General features: G+C 44.2%; 1 protein-coding gene across 1 annotated transcript in view; it reads right to left on the bottom strand.

The window, feature by feature from the left end:
* LOC116975810 (chitin synthase chs-2-like) overlaps positions 1 to 23,816 on the bottom strand; it is a 79,426-nt gene that overhangs the window by 26,067 nt on the left and 29,543 nt on the right. The window contains exons 8-15 of the mRNA XM_033025033.1: positions 22,750 to 22,854; positions 22,524 to 22,665; positions 20,531 to 20,731; positions 16,799 to 17,083; positions 10,509 to 10,688; positions 8,290 to 8,635; positions 4,394 to 4,446; positions 3,610 to 3,665 (exon numbers count right to left, since the gene is read on the bottom strand). Of these exons, the coding sequence (XP_032880924.1) occupies positions 3,610 to 3,665; positions 4,394 to 4,446; positions 8,290 to 8,635; positions 10,509 to 10,688; positions 16,799 to 17,083; positions 20,531 to 20,731; positions 22,524 to 22,665; positions 22,750 to 22,854 (1,368 nt within the window). The remainder of the gene's footprint in view (positions 1 to 3,609; positions 3,666 to 4,393; positions 4,447 to 8,289; positions 8,636 to 10,508; positions 10,689 to 16,798; positions 17,084 to 20,530; positions 20,732 to 22,523; positions 22,666 to 22,749; positions 22,855 to 23,816) is intronic.

The raw sequence follows: 23,816 nt of genomic DNA, 5'->3' as shown, positions 1-23,816 counted from the left end.
CCATTATTTTGGAAGCGGTGTCAGGGGTTTATGGGGAGAAGGCAGGAGAATGTGGTTGAAGGGGAGAGATAGATCAGCCATGATTGAAAGGAAAAGTAGACTTGATGGGCCGAATGGTCTATTTCCACTCCTATCACTTATGAACTTACATGGTCAGGCTTATTTATTGTGGCCTGTGGGTGTAATCCTCCTTCAGGCCTTGCTGCTATATTTGACCCACTAAGTAGACAGGTCCATTAAACATAACCGGGCATCAGGCAATGAGCCCATTTCAAAAGATATTAAGTCAAAGTAAATCATGAAGTCATTAAAAATCAATAAATTACTGGGAAATACGGCTTGCTAATATAAATAGATCAAAACATGAATATAATGAACTAATAAACACATTTACGTCATCTATCTTTTCAGGCAGGGTCAGCATCACTTTACAAATGAAAGGTGTCATTCCAAATACACCAGCCACAAACATTAATAACAATTGTAAATTCATTATTACCGGTAAGGTCAACTACTCTGCTCTACATCGGTCAACTTGACCTAATTCGGTGCCAATTGCAGTCCGGATCTAATTACAGAGCGATGCTTTCGGCTTTTAGTGCTTGGTGCCTGGCCTGGATCTTTAAGGGAGTGAACACATTCCCTTGCTCCTGCCCTTTCCCCCTGACCTGTGAATAATTCCCCATCTACTTCAGTATTCACACCCTGGAGGCATTGCTAGTGGAGACCTCATCTGTCCCATCATTTTAATTCAGTCAACCTGCTGATTTTTTTTTCATATTTTGTTTTAGAGATACAGCGTGGAACCAGGCCCACACCGACCAGCGATCCCCACACATTAACACTATCCTACACAAGACTGTACCCAATTTACATTTATACCAAGCCAATTAACCTGCCAACCTGTACCTGTATAGATACAAACCTTATCTATACTCCCAAGCCTTTCCTGATGTCCACTGATTCTGTTACATTGTGTTTGTAGTTTGGTTGTTTGTTTGTTTGTCTTTTTGCACAAAGTCCGCGAGCATTGCCACTTTTCATTTCACTGCACATCTCGTATATGTATGTGACAAATAAACTTGACTTGACGACTGAGTGAGGGCTATATGTATATATGTATGTAGTTTGTTTGTTTATACTATTCTTATACCAAATGTAAAGCACTTTGGCCAACGAGAGTTGTTTTTTAAATGTGCTATATAAATAAATGTGACTTGACTTGACTTGTACGTCTTTGGAGTGTGGGAGGAAATACACTCCGTACAGACAACACCCGTACTCAGGATTGAACCTGGGTCTTTGGCGATGTAAGGCAGTAGCTCTACCACTACACCATGCTGATAGTAGCTATATGTGAGAGCCTTATGTTAAGTACTTAGATGAATCTGTGGAATTCTTTGCCACAGAAGGCTGTGGAGGCAAAGTCAGTAGATATTTTTATGGCAGAGATAGATCGATTCTTGATTAGTACGAGTGGCAGAGGTTACAGGGAGAAGGCAGGAGAATGGGGTTACGAGGGAGAGATAGATCAGCCATGATTGAATGTCGGTGTAGACTTGATGGGCCGAATGACCTAATTTATTCCTATCACTTATGATCTTATGATATTTATTGCTTACCTCTTAATTATGTACATGAGATTTATTTTGTGTAATTTGGATCATTCTAATGTTGGTTACCTTTATTTACTAAATCTGGAATAAAATTAACTCTCTCATTTCCATTGGTCAGTGAACCCCAGCTACACAATAATGAACACTTAATCAATAGCTAAATACAAATGCTAGTTAACAGCTAATGGCCCAGTCCCACGGTACGAGTTCATTCCAAGAGCTCTCCCGAGTTTAAGAAAAAATCAAACTCGTGGTAAGCACGGAGAATGAACGTAGCGGGTACGTCGGAGCTCGGGGACGTCTCTTAGTGGCTCGTAACGCTAACGGCAGGTACTCGGGAAATGCGGTAAGCTCGGGAAGACTCGTGAAGATTTTTCAACATCTTGAAAAATGTCCACGAGAGCCCCGAGTACCTACGAGCGGCCATTATCGTAAATCTCCGAGTTCGAATCAGGGCAAACTCGGGAGAACTCTTTGAATGAACTCGTACAGCGGGACAGGGCTTTAACTAACGTTCAGACTTAACATTTTGAAAATGAAGTTTGATTATCTGTATAGCTCCACATTCACCAAGAATGTAATTGCTCCATTGTTGTCAAAAATGGCAATTAAACACCAAAGATGGACACAAAATGCTGTAGTAACTCAGCGGGACAGGCAGCATCTCTGAAGAGAAGGAATGGGTGATATTTTGGGTCGAGGTACTTCTTCAGACTGAGAGTTAAAGCCCTGTCCCACTGTACGAGTTCATTCAAAGAGTTCTCCCGAGTTTGCCCTGATTCAAACTCGGAGATTTACGGTAATGGCCGCTCGTGGGTACTCGGGGCTCTCGTGGACATTTTTTCAACACATTGAAAAATCTTCACGAGTCTTCCCGAGCTTACCGCATTTCCCGAGTACCTGCCGTTAGCGTTACGAGCCGCTAAGAGATGTCCCCGAGCTCCGACGAACCCGCTACGTTCATTCTACGTGTTTAATCAGGACAGTAGATCCAGTCGGAGATGTGTTACTTGAAGTTGGATGAATCAACATTCATATCGCTAAGTTGTAAGCTGCCCAAGCGAAATAAGAGGAGCTGTAAAAATTATTTTATTATTAACAATTAATTAATTTTAAATTCAACACCCATGACTTGCCCATTGAAAGCAAGCAAAGCAATCTTCACAACCCCATCAACCTGTGTTGCTACTTTCAGGAAACTATGGACTTGAAACAAAAGATCCCACCAATTCATCATCAATTCAATATTCATTCAGCATCTTGTCCACAACCAGTAGAATATCCCACACTTTCCCTGGCCACCGTACTGCTCCTAATATATCAAGAATGACTTAGATTTCCACTTAATAAAATCTGTCAAGGATATTTCAAGACCCCATTCTGCCCTGAACATGTCTGAGGAAGGGTATCGACCTGAAACGTCGCCAATTCCTTCTCTCCATAGATGCTGCCTCACCCGCTGAGTTTCTCCAGCATTTTTTGTCTACCTCCTAATTTCTTTCTTGAGTACACTTCTACATTGCTCAAGCGACTCGCTTGATTGTGGTTACCTACACATGCCATCTGCTTCCTTTGTTTTCCTTATCAAACCTTACATATCTTCAGATAGACACAAAGTGCTGGAGTAACTCAACGAGTCAGGCAGCATCTCTGGAGAAAAAGGATGGGTGACTTTTCGGGTCGGGACCCTTCTTCAGACTGAAAGTAGAGGGGAGGGAACTGGAAATGAGATACAGTCTACATATTCCTTACATATCCTTTGTCATCCAAGATTTCCTTATCTTTGCTGTCCACCTTTACTGGAACATGCTGGCCTGAACTTATGTTAACTCTCTTTCGAACAGACATTACAGACATGTGTTTCCTGCCTCTAGGGTTTCCTCTGTGCGCTCGTCAGCAAGACTCTGTGCCCAAGTGTGAAAGAGGAAAGTCTAGTTCAGGCGAGGGTACAATTTATTACTTAATGCTAGGAATCGTGCAAGCGTTATCTTACTTCTTCCAGGGAATCTTCGGTAAAGAATGTTGTTTCGTTCAGCTCAGAGACCCAGCCTTGAAAACACAAAAACCATAGTTCAGATAATATTTATACTCCACGACGTCTAAATTGACAAAATCCTTTGCAGTCAATTGTTTCTGCTGTTGGTGCAGCTCAGAGTTATAATAACAGTTATACTCGTGGAACACTGAATATAAAAACCTAAGGAAGAGGAGCAGGAGGAGGCCCTTCGGCCCTTAGATTGTTCTGCTCATCAATAAGATGATGATTCAGCCTTTACTTCAACACCCTGACTCACCCCATATCCCTTCAATTCCTTAATATCCAATCATTTGGTGCTGGACTAACATGAGCATCATTACTGATGTGTAAATCATGCATCAGGTTTCAGCAGGAAAGGAACACCTCATGAGATTAGGAACCACTTCATCCAGTGACATATACACTAATATAAGCTTCATAAAATGTCCACTCATCCTCCCCCTCCCCAGTAATTGCACGATAATACATTTGCATTTGAAATGCCAATTAATCCTTCCACGGTAGTTCACGGCTTGTACTTGATAGTGTCGGTAATTATAAATGAGAACATTGTGTCTCTGCAATATCACTCAATCAGTCCATGCATGTATGGTAAATCTGCTTTCCTGCACAAAACATCAATGGTCTTGGTGGATTTTTTACCACGATCCAAATACTTTAAGGTTACTTTGTGCAAAAAAACTATAGCAATGGGTGGTCAATTAAGGTTGATAAATATTTGGAAGTGTTGTTCACTCACGGTTTTCTATTGGTAAGTCCAGTTCCTTCGTGGCTTTGTCTGTTTCATTTGTACTTGGAAAATAACGGTGGAAAATAATCAGAGCAAGTTGGTTCACTATAGTCAACAGGTCCAGTCAACAGGTCTAGACAACAGGTATAGTCAACAGGTCCAGACAACAGGTCTAGTCAACAGGTCTAGTCAACAGGTCTAGACAACAGGTCTAGTCAACAGGTCTAGACAACAGGTATAGACAACAGGTCTAGACAACAGGTCTAGACAACAGGTCTAGTCAACAGGTCTAGACAACAGGTATAGACAACAGGTATAGACAACAGGTCTAGACAACAGGTCTAGACAACAGGTCTAGACAAAGGTCTAGACAACAGGTCTAGACAAAGGTCCTGTTGTCTAGACAAGAACATTGAAACGTTCTCATTTTTAAGTACATTTTTTAAAATTATTAAAATATTTATCTCCTTGCATTTTTGAAAAAATATGTCATCAGGGTGGCAAGGTGTCGCAGCAGTAGAGTTGCTGCCTTACAGCGCCAGAGAGCCGGGTGTAGAGTTGCTGCCTTACAGCGCCAGAGAGCCGGGTGTTGGCTGTATGGAATTTGTACCTTCTCCCCGTGATCTGCATAAGTTTTCTCCGGGTGCTCCAGTTTCCTCCCACATTCCAGAGACGTACAGGTTTGTGAGCTAATTGGCTTGGTAATATTGTAAATTGTCTCTAGTGTGTGCAGGATAGTGTTAGTGTGCGGGGATCACTGGTCGGCGCGGACTCGGTGGGCCGAAGGGCCTGTTTCCACACTGTATCTCTAAACTAAACTAAATTTACCTTTTAAATAACAGTACCTTTATTGAAATTGGGGAAGGGTGTTAATAAAATACCTACATTCAACCACAAGGATGTTTAAAGCAATAATATAGAAACATAGAAACATAGAAATTAGGTGCAGGAGTAGGCCATTCGGCCCTTCGAGCCTGCACCGCCATTCAATATGATCATGGCTGATCATCCAACTCAGTATCCTGTACCTGCCTTCTCTCCATACCCCCTGATCCATTTAGCCACAAGGGCCACATCTAACTCCCTCTTAAATATAACCAATGAACTGGCCTCAACTACCTTCTGTGGCAGAGAATTCCAGAGATACACCACTCTCTGTGTGCAAAATGTTTTCCTCATCTCGGTCCAAAAATATTTCCCTCTTATCCTTAAACTGTGACCCCTTGTTCTGGACTTCCCCAACATTGGGAACAATCTTCCTGCGTTTAGCCTGTCCAACCCCTTAAGAATTTTGTAAGTTTCTATAAGATCCCCCCTCAATCTTCTAAATTCTAGCGAATACAAGCCGAGTCTATCCAGTCTTTCTTCATATGAAAGTCCTGACATCCCAGGAATCAGTCTGGTGAACCTTCTCTGTACTCCCTCTATGGCCAGAATGTCTTTCCTCAGATTAGGAGACCAAAACTGTACGCAATACTCCAGGTGTGGTCTCACCAAGACCCTGTACAACTGCAGTAGAACCTCCCTGCTCCTATACTCAAATCCTTTTGCTATAATTAGGAATATCCTCAGAGAAAGCTGGCATAACGATTTAAGACGTACAAGTAACTTTGCTAAATCTTTGAAGAAGTAGTTAAGGGATTGTCAATGTAAGTTATTTCTACAGACTTGCATAAAATTCCATGCAAGAAGCTATTAGCAAACATGGTACTCTCTGCCAATCTATTGGCAAGGATGAAAAATTGGTTAGGAAGTAAGAATTACTGAAATGAAATTCAGATGACAGGATGTGTTATGACTGATGCTCTCGAGGACCTGTACTGATTTTTCATTGATTTTTAGAAAGGAACTTTCCTGACAACACAATAGATAGGCCACAGGAAAAAGCCTGGAGTAAAAAGAAGTTTGCAAAGGGATGCTGACAGATCAAATAAACGATTGAAATGCTTAAAAAAATGGACCAACATAACCAAGGGTGACCTGTTTGAAAAAAGGCACGACCCAAAAAGTCACCTATTCCTTTTCTCCAGAGATGCTGTCTGACCCGTTGAGTTACTCCAACCTTTTGTGTCTGTCTATTGTCAATGTTGTCCTGGTGAATTTCATTGTCAGTAACTCATTTTCACCAAGCCCACAGCTAACAATGGCCTGTTTCTTTTGTCATTACTTTTTTGCATATTTCATTCATTTGTTCCATATCCCGTTCACGAGAGAGTTAGATAGGGCTCTTACAGATAGCGGAGTCAAGGGATATGGGGAGAAGGCAGGAACGGGGTACCGATTGTGGATGATCAGCCATGATCACAGTGAATGGCGGTGCTGGCTCGGAGGGCCGAATGGCCTCCTCCTGTATCTATTGTCTATTATATCTCTCCATATCACCGTCTAGATCTCTTGTTTCCCTTTCCCCTGACTCTCAGTCTGAAGAAGGGTTTTGACCCGAAACGTCACCTATTCCTTCTCTCCAGAGATGCTGCCTGACCCGCTGAGTTAATCCAGCTTTTTGTATCCATCTTCTGTCTGTTCTAGTCCTGAGGATGACATTTCAGTCTATCTTCTAAATGGTTAAAAAGGCAGAAAATAATCAGAAATGAAAATGATCAGGTCCAAGAACATAAATCACTAAACCTTGTTAGCAAATATATAACTTAATCTGAAAGGCTCATAAAATATTAAGCCTTTTATCAAAGGGATTGGATTTCAATGATGCTGCTGTATAAACCTCTAGTTAGAGTAACCAGTTCTGGTTAGAATAACTAGGATAATACTTTCTATTCTGAGGACCACATCAGGGTAATATATTGGCCCTGGAGAGTGTGGAGGAAGGAAGTGCAGTTGCTGGTTTAAATCAAAGATAAACACAAAATGCTGGAGTAACTCAGCGGGTCAGGCAGCATCTCTAGAGAGAAAGCCTTGGAGAGGATGTCTCATAATCTGACATTGGGGATATAAGCAGGATGCATCTAGATTTGATTTCTGGTAACATTTCAAGATTAACAAAGGGTGATCCAACAGAGATGAAAGAATTGGAAATACTAAATGAAAGGAGCTCTTTCAAGTGGTAGGGATGTCATCGTAACGTCAGAATATCGATGATGTCTGAGATGATATCAATTGAGGATTTCAGAATCATACAGGATGGATATTCGAAGAATAAAGGAAATAAACAAGATGCAGGATAGAACTGCAGATGCTGGTTTAAATCGAAGGTAGACGCAAAATGCTGGAGTAACTCAGCGGGACAGGCAGCATCTCTGGAGAGAAAGAATGGGTGACGTTTCAGGTCGAGACCATTCTTCAGACTCGTGTTTCGGGTTGAGACCTGAAACGTCATTCATTCCTTCTCTCCAGAGATGCTGCCTGTCCTGCTGAGTTACTCCAGCATTTTGTGTCTACCTAGGATTTTTATAGTGTTTTAATCGTCACGGTCACGGTGGCTCAGCGGTTGAGTTGCTGCCTTACAGCGCTTACAGTGCCTGAGACCTGGGTTCGATCCCGTCTATGGGTGGTGTCTGTACGGAGTTTGTGCCTTCTCCCGTATCCTGTGTGGGTTTTCTCTGTGATCTTCGGTTTCCTCCCACACTCCAAAGACGTACAGGTTTGTAGGTTAATTGGCTTGGTATTAATATAAAATTGTCCCATGTGTGTGCAGGGCAGTGTTAATGTGCGGGGATCGCTGGTCGGGGCGGACTAGGTGGGCCGAAGGGCCTGTTTCTGCGCTGTATTTCTAAACAAAACTAAACTTTAAACACTTGCAATAAGACCATGGAAAAGCTTATTGACATTCCCCACCAAGATAATGCAGCAGGATGCAATCACTCTCAATTAGCACAATGCCCCAAACAGTTTTGTTACACTTTTTTGACAGCCTTCAAATGGCACAGAATTTCATAAATGATATTTACCTCTCAATCGTCTCTTTAGTGGGATGCTGAGCTTTCCGACCATGAATTACCCATTCAAGGTACCAGCGACCTATTTTGTATTTCAGGTGGCGATCCTTGGGTGCGCTTCCATTTTGCTCCTTTGCCCTGGTCTCTCTCGTTCCCCAAGATGTGACGTGCAAGTTTGCCAGGGAGTAAATTGGTTGCAGCATGGAGGCAGTGGGAATGCAAAGGAGATAGAGCAGTCCATACAGAACAAGAGGCAGTTCATTTGGGTGCAACAGTGCAGTGATGAAGTAAAGGAGTACAAGGGCAGTAATGAAAATACCAATTGGTGATACGATTGTTCCATCACTGATTATTATGCCTAAAAAATAAAAGAGATGGTTTCAGCAAATTAAAGGGCCTGTCCCACTTACGCGACCTTCACAGGCGACAGCCGCGACCCGTGATAGGTCCGAAAGACGCTACGACTCTTTGGAGACCTCTCACGACCATAGGAGACCTCTCATGACCATGCAAGTGACCCCTTGGCGACATGTTGCGGGTGACCTCTCACGACCAAAGGAGACCTCTTATGACCTCTCACCACCTCTCACCACCTCTCACCACCTATCACGGGTCGCAGCAGTCGCCTGTAAAGGTCGCCTAAGTGGGACAGGCCCTTAAGTCAGTTCACAATGGCAACATCCTGTTAATTAGGGATTAGCCATTTTGTGAATTGAATAAACGTTACTTTTGCCCCATCAGTTGCTATACCTGAACTAAATCCGAAATAAAATACAATCAACTCTCTCAAAAGAGGTAGATGCATTGCTATGACTGAAAGTTTGCAATTATAGTGTAGCATGCAGATCACCTCCCTCTGTTATGGGCATTTGGCGGCACTGGGCCTGTACTCGCTGGAGTTCAGAAGGATGAGGGGTGGACCTCATTGAAATATACCAAATAGTGAAAGGCCTGGATAGAGTGGATTGTGTAGAAGATGTTTCCACTAGTGGGAGAGTCTAGGACCAGAGACCACAGCCTCAGAATAAAAGGAAAGGCCTTTAGAAAGGAGGTGAGTAGGAATATCTTTAGTGAGGTGAATTTGTGGAATTCATTGCCACAGAGGGCTGTGGAGTCAATGGATATTTGTAAGATGGAGATTGATGTGTTCTTAATTAGTACAGGTATCAGGGGTTATGGGGAGAAGGCAGGAGAGGGAGAGATAGATCAGCCATGATTGAATGGCAGAATGGGCTGAATGGCCCAATTCTGCTCTAATGACTTATGAACATGAGATCAGCACTGATCAAAAACTGCTTTTCAAAAGAAGCTTCATTCCTTCAACTCGAATCACTTTTTGACCTTAGCGACATTGATAAACAAAAAGAGCAAACCTATTTAAGTGTCACTCACGTATCCAAAAGAAGATATATTTATTTTACAGTACTTCTGTCTGGAAACTAAAATGCAGGGCAGCATGATGATTGATCTGGTTTTGAATACAAGCCTTTAAAACAGACTCACTTAGTGACACATCGAATAGTTTCACCTTGGGGCAAAACCTATAGGCCAAGTAGCCTATATGTTGCTCTGAAACTGCCCCTCCCACTGTTTGTTTTGGAACTGCTTTGAATCTGCTGGACTTAAAGGACAAAAAATAATTTCTTTCTGAAAGAATGTCCATTTGCTAAACCTCATGCCTCCAATTCCATTGGTGACCTATTTTGACTATATTCACCACCACAAATGCCAATTGAGTTTAAATCAGAGGTTAAGTGAGTTTACCATCATATGCAAATTATTCAGTAAAGGGCCTGTCCCACTTGGCCATCATTTGCGTGTCACACAGATGGCGCGTGAAGATTTTGTACATCATAAAATCCTGGGATGCCGAGCGCGACCACGGGTCACTGCCTATATCATCATGCACAATGCACGCGTAATGTGCACCATGCGCGCATCACGTGCGTGTCACGGCGCATAAATTATGTTGTGTAAATCACATGCAAATGACGACCAAGTGGGACAGGCCCTTAACTCATTGCAATGAGAAGCCACATCTTGGAATTTAGGTGAAGCTACTGTCAAAAGGCGAATGGATTGTAAAATTAATCTGTGTCAATTTCTCCCTCCATTTCCACCTCCCCTCTCTCCTATAAGTGTTGAGTTGCTTATCTGCCGTCTGATGAAGCAAACGAACATCATGAAAATGAAAACCATGTGCAGACATATAGTCCAAAAGAAATACTCACTAAAAGCGGTACAAACTCCGCCAATCATTGCCAGGGTATAAAGGACAGTAAAGGCAGCTGTCACTGTGATCTGAGTGTCGGGTGTTGTCGTGTAACAGATAATGAGGTAAATTATTGGAGGGATCATTGAAACTATCAGGCACCAGTTGTAATTCCACCCAGTGAAGAACGACAGAGCAGCTGCAAATGAAACAAAAACAATTATTACCAAAGACCCCAGTGAAACATTTTCACACAATGTCAATGGCCTGGAAATCTCAGCACAACGTTTGTGGTACGGTGGCGCAGCGGTAGAGTTGCTGCCCTACAGCGCCAGAGACCCAGGTTCGATCCTGACTATGGGTGCTGTCTGTACAGTGTTTGTACATTCTCCCTGTGACCACGTGGGTTTTCTACCGGGCGGCACAGTAGCGCAGCAGTAGAGTTGCTGCCTTACAGTGCCAGAGACCCAGGTTCGATCCTGACTATGGGTACTATCTATACAGTGTTTGTACATTCTCCCTGTGACCACGTGGGTTTTCTACCGGGCGGCACAGTGGCGCAGCAGTAGAGTTGCTGCCTTACAGCGCATACAGGTTCAATTCCGACCACGGGTGCTGTCTGTAAAGAGTTTGTACGTTCTCCACCTTTTCACCGAGATCTTCGGTTTCCTCCCACATTCCAAAGATGTGCAGGTTTGTAGGTTAGTTGGCTTCGTGTTAGTGTAAATTGTCCCTAGTGTGTGTAGGATAGTGTTAATGTGTGGGGATCGCTGGTCGGTGGAGACTCGATGGGCCGAAGGGCCTGGTTCCGCGGTATATCTCTAAACAAAACTAAACACCAATTTCCTCCCACTCTTCAAAGATGTGTGGGTTTTAGGTTAATTGCCTTCGCTAAAAATTGTAAATCATCCCTAGTGTGTAAGATAGTGCTAGTGTATGGGGTGAGCGCTGGTTAGCGTAGACTCGGTGGCTTGTTTCCACGCTGTATCTCTAAACTAAAATGAAACTTGTGGTGTGTGCGAGTGCTGTGAAACATGGAAATCCTGAAGCTGTTGCCAGATTCACACCTGCCTTCATCACACCAACAGTGGCCTGACAGGAATTACAGGTGGTAACAAGACATCTACATGACAAAGAAAAACTGAGCATTTTATACCTTGTCGCTTGAGGGGTAGGTGAGCTATTAATCATCTTACACAATAATGATTAAGTATTTAAAACCTCCCTGGCCCCAAGTAACTTGTGTGTTGATTTTTATTTCCATCAATCAAAATGTTATGTCTTCTGCTTTTGTAGAAACCTGCAGTATCAATGTCAGCAGGACGAAGGAGCTAGTTATTGGCTTCAGGAAGCATGGTGGAGTCCGTGCCCCACACAACATCAATGGTGCTGATGCTGAGATGTTGAGAGCTTCATGTTCCTTGGTGTTAATATGGACAGACCACATTGTTGCAACAGCCCAGAAGGCACTTCAACATTAATTCCAGAGGGTACTGAGGAAATCTGGCATGTCTCCAATGACTCTTAAGGGCCTGTCCCACTTAGGCGATTTTTAGGTGACTGCCAGCGACAGTCACAGTCGTAGCGGGACGCTGAAAGACCGGTTTCTCTGGACCCCCCTCCCCACGACAATGTCTATGACAAGCTACCACCTAGTCGACGTCAAGCTACGACAAGCTACGTCAACCGGCGACACAATTCCTCGCGACTTGGGACGTCCACCTTCGACCACACCTACGACAACCTACGACCACACAGGCAACAGCCTACGACAACCGAAGTCAACTTGCGTCCACCCACGACAAGCTACAACAAGCTACGACCCTGTCGGCGACAACTGAAGACAATTCAGAATTAGAATTAGAATTAGAATTAGAATTTCCTTTATTCTAATTCTAAAAGACAATTCAGTCGCCGGTACGTGTCGCCGGTTGACATAGGTTGACGTACTGTAGGTAGTCGCCAATGGATTTTCTCCAAAGTCAGCACCCAGCGACAACCAACGTCACCCGGCGTATTCCTAACGACAACCTACGACAGCATCTACGACAGGAGAAGACAGGCAACGTCAAGCCCACAGTCGGCGAAAGGTTATGACAATTTCTAAATACAGCAGCGACAAAAAAAAGTTAAGAGACTTGAGGAGAGAACTCGTGACAATACAGGCGTCACCCCGCGACCATGTGGCGACAGGATATTCTCTGGCTGTCGCTGAAAAAGACGTCTAAATTGCCTTAACAAACTTCTACAGATGTTCAATAGAAAGCACACTATTGGTTTGCATCATCGCTTCATTCAGGACAGGTCTGCCCAAGAAAGCAAGAATTTGCAAAGAGTTGCGGATGGAGCCTCATCCATCACACAGACCTGACTCCTCCCCACTGACTCCATCTACACTTCATGCTGCCTCAGGAAAGCAGCTAACATAATCAAAGACTTGTCTCTTCCGGGTCATTCCTTCTGCTCCCTGTTCCTGTCAAGAAGAAGGTACAGAAGCTTGAAAGCGCACACCGCCAGACTCGGGAACAGCTTCTTCCCCTCTGTTTTCAGCCTGAATGGTCATTCCATAAACCAGGATATTGACCGATTCACCTCCACCCCATTACAGGCATTGGACTTTGTCTCTGTATCTGATGTGCTACAATGCTGAGAATGATATAACGTGCTCTGTATCCTCCCCTTTGCTCTACCTATTGTATTTGAATTTGACTTGATTGTATTAATGTATAATATTATTTGATCTTATCGGATAGCATGCAATGCAAAGCCTTTCACTGAACCATGGTTCACGTGACAATAATAAACATGAACCTAAATCTACCTTAATTTGTTTTGTGTTCTTCAACGTTTATTTTAATCCCTGCAAAATGTTAAAATACGAGTTGGCGCACGGTAGAGTTGCTGCCTTACAGCGCCAGTGACCCAGGTTCGATCCCGACTACGTGTGCTATCTGCATGGAGTTTGTACATTCTCCCGGTGACCAGCGTGGGATTTCTCCGAGATCTTCGGTTTCCTCCCACACTCCAAAGACGTACAGGTTTGTAAGTTAATTGGCTTGGTATAAAAGTAAATTGTCCCCAGTGTGTGTAGGATGGTGTTAATGTGTGGGGATTGCAGGTTGGCATGGACTCAGTGGGCCGAAGGGCCTGTTTCTGCACTGTATCTCTAAACTAAACTAAATTAAAGTCAATGTGCTGTCTAGAAGGATTCTTCCAGTGATTGTTTACTCAGCCTGTTTGCTGCTGTCACTAGTTCTGGGCTCACAAGATCCTCTGGAACCCAAGAGCAATGGGCATCAGATATAGAAAACCACCCCACAGAGAGTGCATGGACATTATGGGCAGCTTGGTTCTATTCTAAGGCAATGGCATCAAGAGTTGATGATCTGGATAAGATCAGATAGCAGAGAAATGGTTTTGAAACGGATGGGATTTTTCCTTGAAGCTTCCCCACACATTCATATCCATCACCCAACGACTCAATGGCATTTGCTATTGTTGATGGATCCCAGCGTCATCGTTGGTTGAAGAACAATGAGGGGAAATGTCTTCAGCTAGTGATTGAATAAGAAGCTTCCACGATTACATTAAAGGGACTGCCATCAATCATTTGAGAAGTGTTCTGGGCTCATATTTCCACCTCTGCCTGTATGGAAATAGCTGGAGAAATTGTGGTTATTAAAGAAAAATCCATTCATGACCAAGTTTTTTTTGCTGTGTCATAGTTGTGGTGCTGTTCAGATGAAGGTCTTGCCCTCAGCTGTTTTCTCCCAATATTTCATTTACACTGCTATGTTTGCTGAAAGAACATGCCTCATAATCAAGACCTCACAAAAAGAAAATAAGATTCTCAAAAAAGATTAAGTTTCAGCTGAAATTTCAGTTAGTGGTGAGTGTCCGTGTAATCTGTTGACTGCACAATTGCATTGTAAACCCTCCAACAAAGAAAGGAACTGCAGATGCTGATTTAAACCAAAGATAGACACAAAAAGCTGGAGTAACTCTGCGGGGCAGGCAGCATCTCTGGAGAGAAGGAATGGGTGAGGTTTCGCGGAAGGGTCTCGACCCGAAACGTCACCCATTCCTTCTCTCCAGAGATGCTGCCTGTCCCGCTGCGTTACTCCAGCTTTTTGTGTCTATCTTCCAACACATCATTTGCCCGAATTACAAAGGTTGTTTCCTCATCTCTCAGGCATGGAGAGCTTTAAGGGGCTGTCCCACTGCGGCGACCTAATTGGCGAGTTTAGAAGAGTTTAGGAGAGTTTGAAAAAGTGTCATGTTGAAGACCTCCTTCGACTATGTGGAAGACCTCCTTCGACCTCCTTCGACTATGTGGAAGACCTCCTTCGACCTCCTTCGACTATGTGGAAGACTAGCTTCGACTAGCTTCAGAAAAATTGGACACTGAATAGTGGAGAGTGAAGACGACTTCCTTCGATCTCCTTCGACCTCCCTTCGACTATGTTGAAAACTATCTACGACTACCTTTGACTACCCTCGATTACCTACGAATAACATGCTGACGTACTACGACCTACCTCGACTAAACCTACGAGAAAAGAAAATCTAGATTTTTTTCCATGGCGACCTTTTTTTACTCGCGGGCATTTTTAGCATGTTGAAAAATACGCCGCGACCTAGCTGCGGTCTCGAATACACGGGGACTATTCTTGAGCATGAAGGAGAGTTACAAAGACCTCCTAAGACCTCGTGTCGACCATGCTGCGAGTATGAGTCGAGGGCAAACTCTTCTGAACTCGCGGATTAGGTCGTTGCAGTGGGACAGCCCCTTTAGACTTATTAGTTGCGTTGATGAATAAAATCATTCCCCCTACTAAGTTGTACCACAATGTGAATATCAAAAACTGCAGGAGCAGGAAACCTGAAATAAATACAGGGATGCTGAAAGGTTAAGCAGGTCAGTTAATATCTGCAGAGAGAGAAACTTGAAGTTTCAGCTTGAAGATCCTGTTCCCGAATGGGAAAAGAAGGAAATGACTGTAAGTTACAGAGCCGGTGAGGGAGGGATGGGGAGTTGACAAGGAATATTTCTAACAGGGTAAAGCCAGAGTTGCTCTGTGGGTAAGTGGCCATGATCATCCAAGCTACGGTTTCATGGAGCCTGTTTGAGAGAGACAATTGGAACAAAAGCTATGAGATGAGGGACATTGAGAGCCAGAGAAAAAATGAGCTGTGTCAGCAGGAATGGCCAGTTTTGATACGGACAGCGAAAGCAATCTTCCTGAAATTGTGGAATTCCATATAGAACCCAGAGGGTTGCAATATGTCCAGATGACAGATAAGAGGCTGAGCCTTAAACCTTGTTATTTTCATACAGGAAGACAGACTGGACATGGAGGTCAGAGTGGGAGTGGGTTGGAAAAATAAAATGTCACTCAAATGTGGGCATAATATTAAGAAGCAATCATGAATACAGGTGAGCAATGTCTCCTCCTAAGTCATAGTTTATGTGTCTCATCAGTGATATTGCCAACCAAGTCTACTCCGCCATTCAATCATGGCTGATCTATCTCTCCCTCCTAACCCCATTCTCCTGCCTTCTCCCCATAACCATTGACACCCGTACTAATCAAGAATCTATCTATCTCTGCCTTAAAAAAAATCAATTCTTGGCCTCTACAGCCTCCAATGGGACAGAATTCCACAGATTCACCACCCTCTGGAAGAAAATCCTCCTCATCTCTTTCTTAAAAGAATGTCCTTCAATTCTGAGGCTGTGACCTCTAGTCTTAGACTCTCTCACTAGTGGAAACATCCTCTCCACATCCACTCTATCCAAGCCTTTCACTATTCTGTAAGTTTCAAACCTCTCCTAAAACCATTCTCCTGCCTTCCCCTCATAACCTCTGACACCCATATACCCATACTGTGTCCTGATATCCAGGACTCCCTAAAAACTCAATTTTATTTGTTAATTCAGAGGTCCTTTAAAACATGTGTTTAGTATAGTTTAGAGATACAGCGCAGAAACAGGCCCTTCGGCCCACCGATTCCGCACCAACCAGTGCCCCACACACTAATACTACCCTACATACATTGGGGACAATTTTTTACATTTACACTAAGCCAATTAACCTATAAACCTGTACGTCTTTGGAGTGTGGGAGGAGACCGAAGATCTCGGAGAAAACCCACGCAGGTCACGGGGAGAACGTACAAACTCCGGACAGACAGCACCCAGAGTCGGGATTGAACCCGGGTCTCTGGGGCTGTAAGGCAGTAGCCCTTGTGTTGTTGTACAGAACAAAACTAAGTGCAATGATGGTGTTTATGTGGCTGGTGTTTTACCTGCAATCAGAAAACAGACGGTTGATGGCCCCACAAGCGTTGCCATCAAGTATAAGATCTGGTAGAGGAGAAATGGTTTTGAAACGGATGGGTTTTTCCTTGAAGCTGCAAATCCATTACCCAACAACTCAATGGCATTTGCTATTTTTGAAGGATCCCAACGTCGCCGTTGGTTGAAGAACTCCTTGAAATCCCGAGGGGCGTTGGTGTAGGAGTCGGATCCTGCACAGTATTCGATTCTCCAGCCTTGCTGCAGCAGCAGGAGGGAAAGCCAGCGGTCTTCACCTGTAAAGTATCACTTTATAATTAGTGAGCTCTCGGCATTGTCAGGTCTAAATTGAAGCCAACGAGGCACCGCATTAACAAATATAAACTGCAGAATATGGAGAAAAGAAAAGGAAAGACAAAGAGGACGATCTTTTAACGCAAGACAGGTAGGGTTAAATGAAAAAAAGGATGATGGTGAAAGCAAAGGGGAAAGATCTATAGTATTTTATAGTATAGGGCAGCACGGTGGCGCAGCGCTAGAGTTGCTGCCTTACTGCACTTGCAGCGCCAGAGACCCGGGTTCAATGTCGACTACGGGTGCTGTCTGTACGGAGTTTGTACGTTCTCCCCGTGACCGCGTGGGCTTTCTCCGAGATCTACGGTTTCCTCCCACACTCCAAAGGCGAAATGTTTGTAGGTTAATTGGCTTGGTGTAAGTGTAAATTGTCCCTAGTGTGTGTAGGATAGTGTTAATGTGCGGGGATTGCTGGTCGGTGCAGACTCGTGGGCCGAAGGATCTGTTTCTGCGCTGTATCTCTAAAACTAAAACTAAAGAGAGTAGGGTCTCCCCAGTAACCAAACGGCCATCTCTGCGTGGAGATGCAGGAGATAAGCAAGGTCCTCAATGAGTATTTCTCCTCTGGTTTTACTGTGGAGGAAGACATGAAGATTGGGACAGGTTATTGAGACAAGCTATGGAGATATTTTGAGGACAGTCGACATTACAGTCGAGGAGGTGCTGAGCGCCTTAACGAATGTGAAACAGTGGGCAGCACAGTGACACAGCTGATAGAGCTACTGCATCACAGCTCCAGAGGCCTGGGTTCAATCCTGACCTCAGGTACTGTCCGTGTACAATTCCCACATTCTCCCTGTGACTGCATGCGTTTCCTTCAGGTGCTCCGGTTTCCCACCACAGTCCAAAGATGTGTGGGCTTGTAAGTTAATTGTAAATTGACCCTAGTGTCTAGGGAGTGGATGGGAAACTCGGAACTAGTGTGAACAGTTGACCTATATTCGGCGTGGACTCGGTGGGTCGAAGGGCCTGTTTCAATAGACAATAGGTGCAGGAGTAGGTCATTCGGCCCTTCGAGCCAGCACCGCCATTCACTGTGATCATGGCTGGTCATCCACATTCAGTACCCCGTTCCTGCCTTCTCCCCATATCTCCTGACTCCTCTATCTTTAAGAGCTCTATCTAACTCTCTCTTGAAAGCATCCAGAGTATTGGCCTCCACCGCCTTCAGAGGTAGAGAATTCCACAGATTCACAACTCTCTGGGTGAAAACATTTTTCCTCATCTCCATTCAAAATTGTCTTCCCCTTATTCTTAAACTGTGGCCCCTGGTTCTGGACTCCCCCAACATCGGGAACATGTTTCCTTGCTGTATTTTTCATTTCAATTCAAAATATTAGGCAATCAGCCCCTTAAAGAACTTAAGCAGCTCATAGGGTGCCTTCGCAGCAACTGGGACATCACTATTTTTTATTTATTTATTTATTTAACCTTTATTTAACCAGGAGAAGTCTCATTGAGATTAAAAATCTCTTTTACAAGAGAGTCCTGGCCAAGACAGGCAGCAGCACAGTTCCACATTTACAGACAATAATTTTTAAAAAAAACAACAGAGAACATATAAATAGAGTCACAGTCAGAACATCATCAAACAAAGCATGTACAGACAGAAGAGCCCGCTTCAACATCATTAAGAAGGGATTTAAATCTGTTTATAGAAACCAGCTCCTTAAGTTTCAGTTCATTCTGCAGCTGGTTCTATGCGAAGGGCGCAGCATAACTAAATGCCCTTTTCCCCAGTTCAGTACGGACTTTAGGTACAGTTAGTAAGAACAAGTCCTCAGAGCGGAGCTGATAAGTACCTGTGCTTTTTCGAATTACGAATTTCGAATTTGATGTACAGCAGCCTATAATGTCGCATGAATTGTAATATCAAAGACTGTGAGTATCAATGTCATTATTGGGGTCAAGGAAAGAGCGTTCACGTCGCGGCCCTGTTTCCACCAAACTTTCCACCACCACGCACAAGAAGCAACAAGACAGACACCATTGTATGCAGATGCCAAGATTCAGCTCTGGCTGAACAGCATCTAATCTTGTGTGTGGACTCGATAAGGAGAAGAATGTCATTACTTAAGTTTCTGGCAACGTGACCCATATCGTTTGATACATTTTTGGAGGTATATTATTTTAATAATATGTTTAATTTTAGTCATTAGTTTATTAAATTAGAAGCTACTTTGTCAAAAACAAACAGAAGATGTGGATAGGATAGGTACACAAAATTGCTGGGGAAACTCAGCGGGTGCAGCAGCATCTATGGAGCGAAGGAAATAGGCGACGTTTCGGGCCGAAACCCTTCTTCAGACATGTGGATATGTGGATAGGATATATGTGGCTTCTGGAGGTTGGGAATATAAGAGGGTAGGACGTGTGCTACATCTGTACAAAGCTCTGGTTAAACGAGGACAAGCATGAGCAGTCTTGGAAACAACACCCCTTCTTTAAAGAAACGCCATGCAGATTTACCACAGAGGTCCCTGGAATTAGTGCATCACATCACACATTCACCCAGTTTCCATTTCACACAGTTAATTGTCACGCGTACCGAGGTACAGTTATAAGCTTTTGTGCGTGCTAACCAGTCAGCTTAAAGACAATACACGATTCACCCATCCAAGATCCACCCAAGTCCACTTGGAGTGTTATAGTGTGGAAACAGACCTTCAGCCCAATTTGCCCACACCGGCCATCATGTCCCAGCTACACTAGTCCCATCTGCCTGCGCTTGGTCCATATCCCTCCAAACCCGCCCTATCCATGTACCTGTCTAACTCCTTCTTAAATGTTGGGATAGTCCCTGCCTCAACTATCTCCTCTGGCTGAAGAAGGGTTTCGGCCCGAAACGTCGCCTATTTCCTTCGCTCCATAGATGCTGCTGCACCCGCTGAGTTTCTCCAGCATTTTTGTGTACCCTATCTCTTCTGGCAGCTTGTTCCATACACCCACCACTCTTTGTGTGAAAAAGTTACCCCTCAGATTTCTTTGAAATCTTTTCTCCATCCCCTTAAACCTATGTCCTCTGGTCCTCGATTACCCCCTACTCTGGGAAAGGGACCCTGTGCATCTATTCCTCTCATGATTTTGTACACCTCTGTAAGATCACCCCTCATCCTCCCGCACTCCAAGGAATAGAGTCCCAGTCTACTCAACCTCTCCCTATAGCTCAGACCCTCTAGTCCTGGCAGCATCCTTGTCAACTTGTGAACATCCACTTGTAGGATTCCCTTATATCTATGAAAGGAAAAAGGGAGCTGCTGCGAAGGGAATTCCAGGACAGAATTTGATTGAGTTGTACGAAGTTTGAGTCTTGTTGCCAATATTTGAAGTCATCTTCTCTGCACCCTCAAACCAAGTGCCCTGACTGTATGCGGCCGACACACATTTACCTTGATCAAACTGTAGATGCTCCACAGCTGTCGTGGGCTTCATCGCAAACTTTTTCACAACATTTTCATCCATTAGGGCTGCGGCTCTGAACAAGCTGAAACAACCTGGACTGCACAGCACACTGCCCAGCACGTGTTCAGCTGTCTTCTGGAGCCAGTGGCTGACGGCATATTCAAACTTCTGGTACCACACCATCGGACCTAGGATGCAGAAAAAAGTATTTTAAAATAGCAGTAACCACATAGTTAGGATGGAGACTGTATGTCAATTCATTAACCTATTGCTCAAAGGTCTTTCATTTTAAAATTGTCCTCACTGGATTTCAGATTCCTGTGCTTTGAGAAGCGCCATTTACATATTGACAGCAACACCTGTATTCTGCATCTATTCTACACTTCTTTGATCCCCATCCCCTTTGATGCCCCATGTTCACACCTTACACTTCCTTATCTCTGTATCTCCTTCTCTCCTGAGTCTCAGTCTGAAGAAAGCTCTTGACCTGAAACATCACCCATTCCTTCTATCCAAAGATGTTGCCTGTCCCGTTGAGTTACTCCAGCATTTTGTGTCTATCTTCGGTGTAAACCAGCATCTGCAGTTCCTTCCTACACACCTGTAATTATAACAGGGGACTTCTCGTTGCATTTTTAAAAGAGCTTATGTTTATTTTGCCTTTTTAACGGGTTTTAATGTCACGGGGTGACGCCTGTATGGTCGTGAGTAGTCACCCAAAGAGTCGTACCTTTTTCTGGTCCCCACTACATTTTCAACATTTTCAACATTTTCGGCGACATCCTGCGACTATGACGGGTGCCGGCAAGTCACCAAAAAAATCCCGTAAGTGGGACAGGCCGTTTAGACTTTAAGACACTTGTAGAGATACAGCGTGGAAATCAGGCCCTTTGGCTCAACAAGTCCGCGCCGACCAACAATCACGCCACACACTAACATTATCCTACACACGAGGGGCAACTCACAATTTTTACCGAGCCGATCAACCTAAAAAGACCTGTACGTTTTTGGAGCGTGGGGGAAAACTGGAGCACCCGGAGAAAACCCACGTGATCACAGGAAGAACGTACAAACTCGGTGCAGACAGCACCTGTGGTCAGGATCGAACCCCAGTCTCTGGTGCTGTAAGCCAGCAACTCTACCACTGTGCCACCGTGCCGCTTAAACATGACAACAGCGGCATCAAAAGGATGGAACTAAAATGCTTGCAGAGTTCCAGGTGAGTAGGATGTGAATGCTGGCTGTTTTCTCCACACTTTCTGAAACAGGCCTGAATTTTAACAGGCCTGAATTTTAACCTGGCCTTTGTTAAATCCTATTCCTGTACATAGTTCTGATGACGTTATCTCCTCACTGGTTTACCCAATCAAATGACCAGTGGAATATCCCACATCACGAACTTAACGCTTCTCATCAGATGATTCTGTGTAATCTATCTACAATTGCTGCAGGCAAGACTGGGTGTGAACAAGATGGAGACAAGAGGGAGCCAAACCTCTTCCATTTTCTTGTGCCATGCAATTACATCTTTGTTAAACTGCACTTTAAATTCCCTGCCATCCACTAAACTACTGATCTAACGTTTAGTTTAGTTTAGTTTGGAGATACAGCGCGGAAACAGACCCTTCGGCCCACCGAGTCCACACCAACCAGTGATCCCCGCACATTAACACTATCCTACACACACTAGGGACAATTTACACTTACACCAAGCCAATTAACCTACAAACCTGCGCGTCTTTGGATTGTGGGAGGAAACCGAAGATCTCAGAAAAAACTTGCACGGTCACGGGGAGAACGTGCAAACTCCGTACAGACAGCACCTGTAACCGGGACCAAGTGCTGTAAGGCAGCAACTCTACCGCTGCGCCACCGTGCCGCCCTATATATAACGATGGAAATGATAATGGCAGCGGGGTTTGATTTGGAGAAAACCTTTTTGGTGAATAAGTCGACTTTAACAGCAGGGGAAAGGCCTACCAAACCCAGTTGGGTGTATCCGTCCACAAGCTGCTCCAACTCCAGGGTATCTCCTCAGTCTGTCGATCAGCAGAGTCACGGCAGATGGCTGGAATTCAGTGTCTCCATCCAGAGTCAGAATGTACGTGTTCTTTTTCTCAGTCTGTGAAGTAGAAGAGAGTTGAGTTTTGCTCCACGCGGAGTTCGGCCTCATGTGTTTCTCCACCAGTATTCACATCCTACTCACCTCCAGCCTTGCATGTATTTTAGTTACATCCTCTGGATGCAGCTGTTGGCAGACAAAGTGCTTCCTGTACAGTCTCCAGCCCAGCAGATAGTACATACACATCACCTGCACAGAAAACGTGCTGGTTAAAGGTTTGGGGTAAGGACAGATTGAAACAGAAAGATGAATAAGCTGCCACTATGATCACTGTTACATGAAAGGCTTGTGAACGGAGCAAACACTCTGAACAGAAGTAGGGACCTTCCTCAGCAGAAGACAGCTCCATTTCATAAACATGATCATGTACACTTCAGCCCCTGGACCTTCCACCACTAAACATGGTGACAATGTCCAGAAATTCAGGCATGTGGTGCTGTTTGTATGAGGACTATGCTATAGATAATTTATTGACAATGGACAAAATGAATTAATGACCATTTCTAGTTAATTCCCCAAGCTCCGGTGGTGCAAGCGAAAACCCATGCAGGTCATGGGGAGAACATGCAAGCTCCATACAGACAGGCACCGGTGGTCAGGATTGAACACGGTTCTTGAACGCTGTAAAGCAGCAACTCTACCGCTGCGCCACCGTGCCACCAAATTGCCAGTCTTTCATCACCTGTTTGTCTAATTCCTGAAACAGCAATCCCCGAAACACTGTGGGTGCGGACATTTAACGTTACCGGTCGGTTTTCCTTGGTTCTGAAAACTCATGCTTACGTTTTTTTTCCCCAATGAGCCAATTAAAATGCCCGGTCAGCAAAGGAGATTACCTACAGTTACCTCGACTACCTACAACGACATGGTGACCCCACGACCACTACACCACGAGTTCAAAAGTAGCGATTTTCTCCATGCCGATCAATTTTTGCTCGCAGAAAATTTTTCAACATGTTGAAACATTTTCCGCGACCAAACTGAGGCCGAGAGTAGTAACCACTATGCGGGAACTCCTCTCGACCATGAAGGAGACTTACCAGTGACTATCTATGACCATGTCTCGATCATGTTGTGAGCTTGTGGCGGGAACAGACTCTCCTAAAATCACCACAGTGGGACAGGCCCTTCACCGGTTATGGCAGTGCACA

This window comes from Amblyraja radiata, chromosome 8 (assembly GCF_010909765.2).
Source record: "Amblyraja radiata isolate CabotCenter1 chromosome 8, sAmbRad1.1.pri, whole genome shotgun sequence".
Taxonomy (NCBI): domain Eukaryota; kingdom Metazoa; phylum Chordata; class Chondrichthyes; order Rajiformes; family Rajidae; genus Amblyraja; species Amblyraja radiata.
This window is presented reverse-complemented; position numbering and strand designations above follow the sequence as displayed.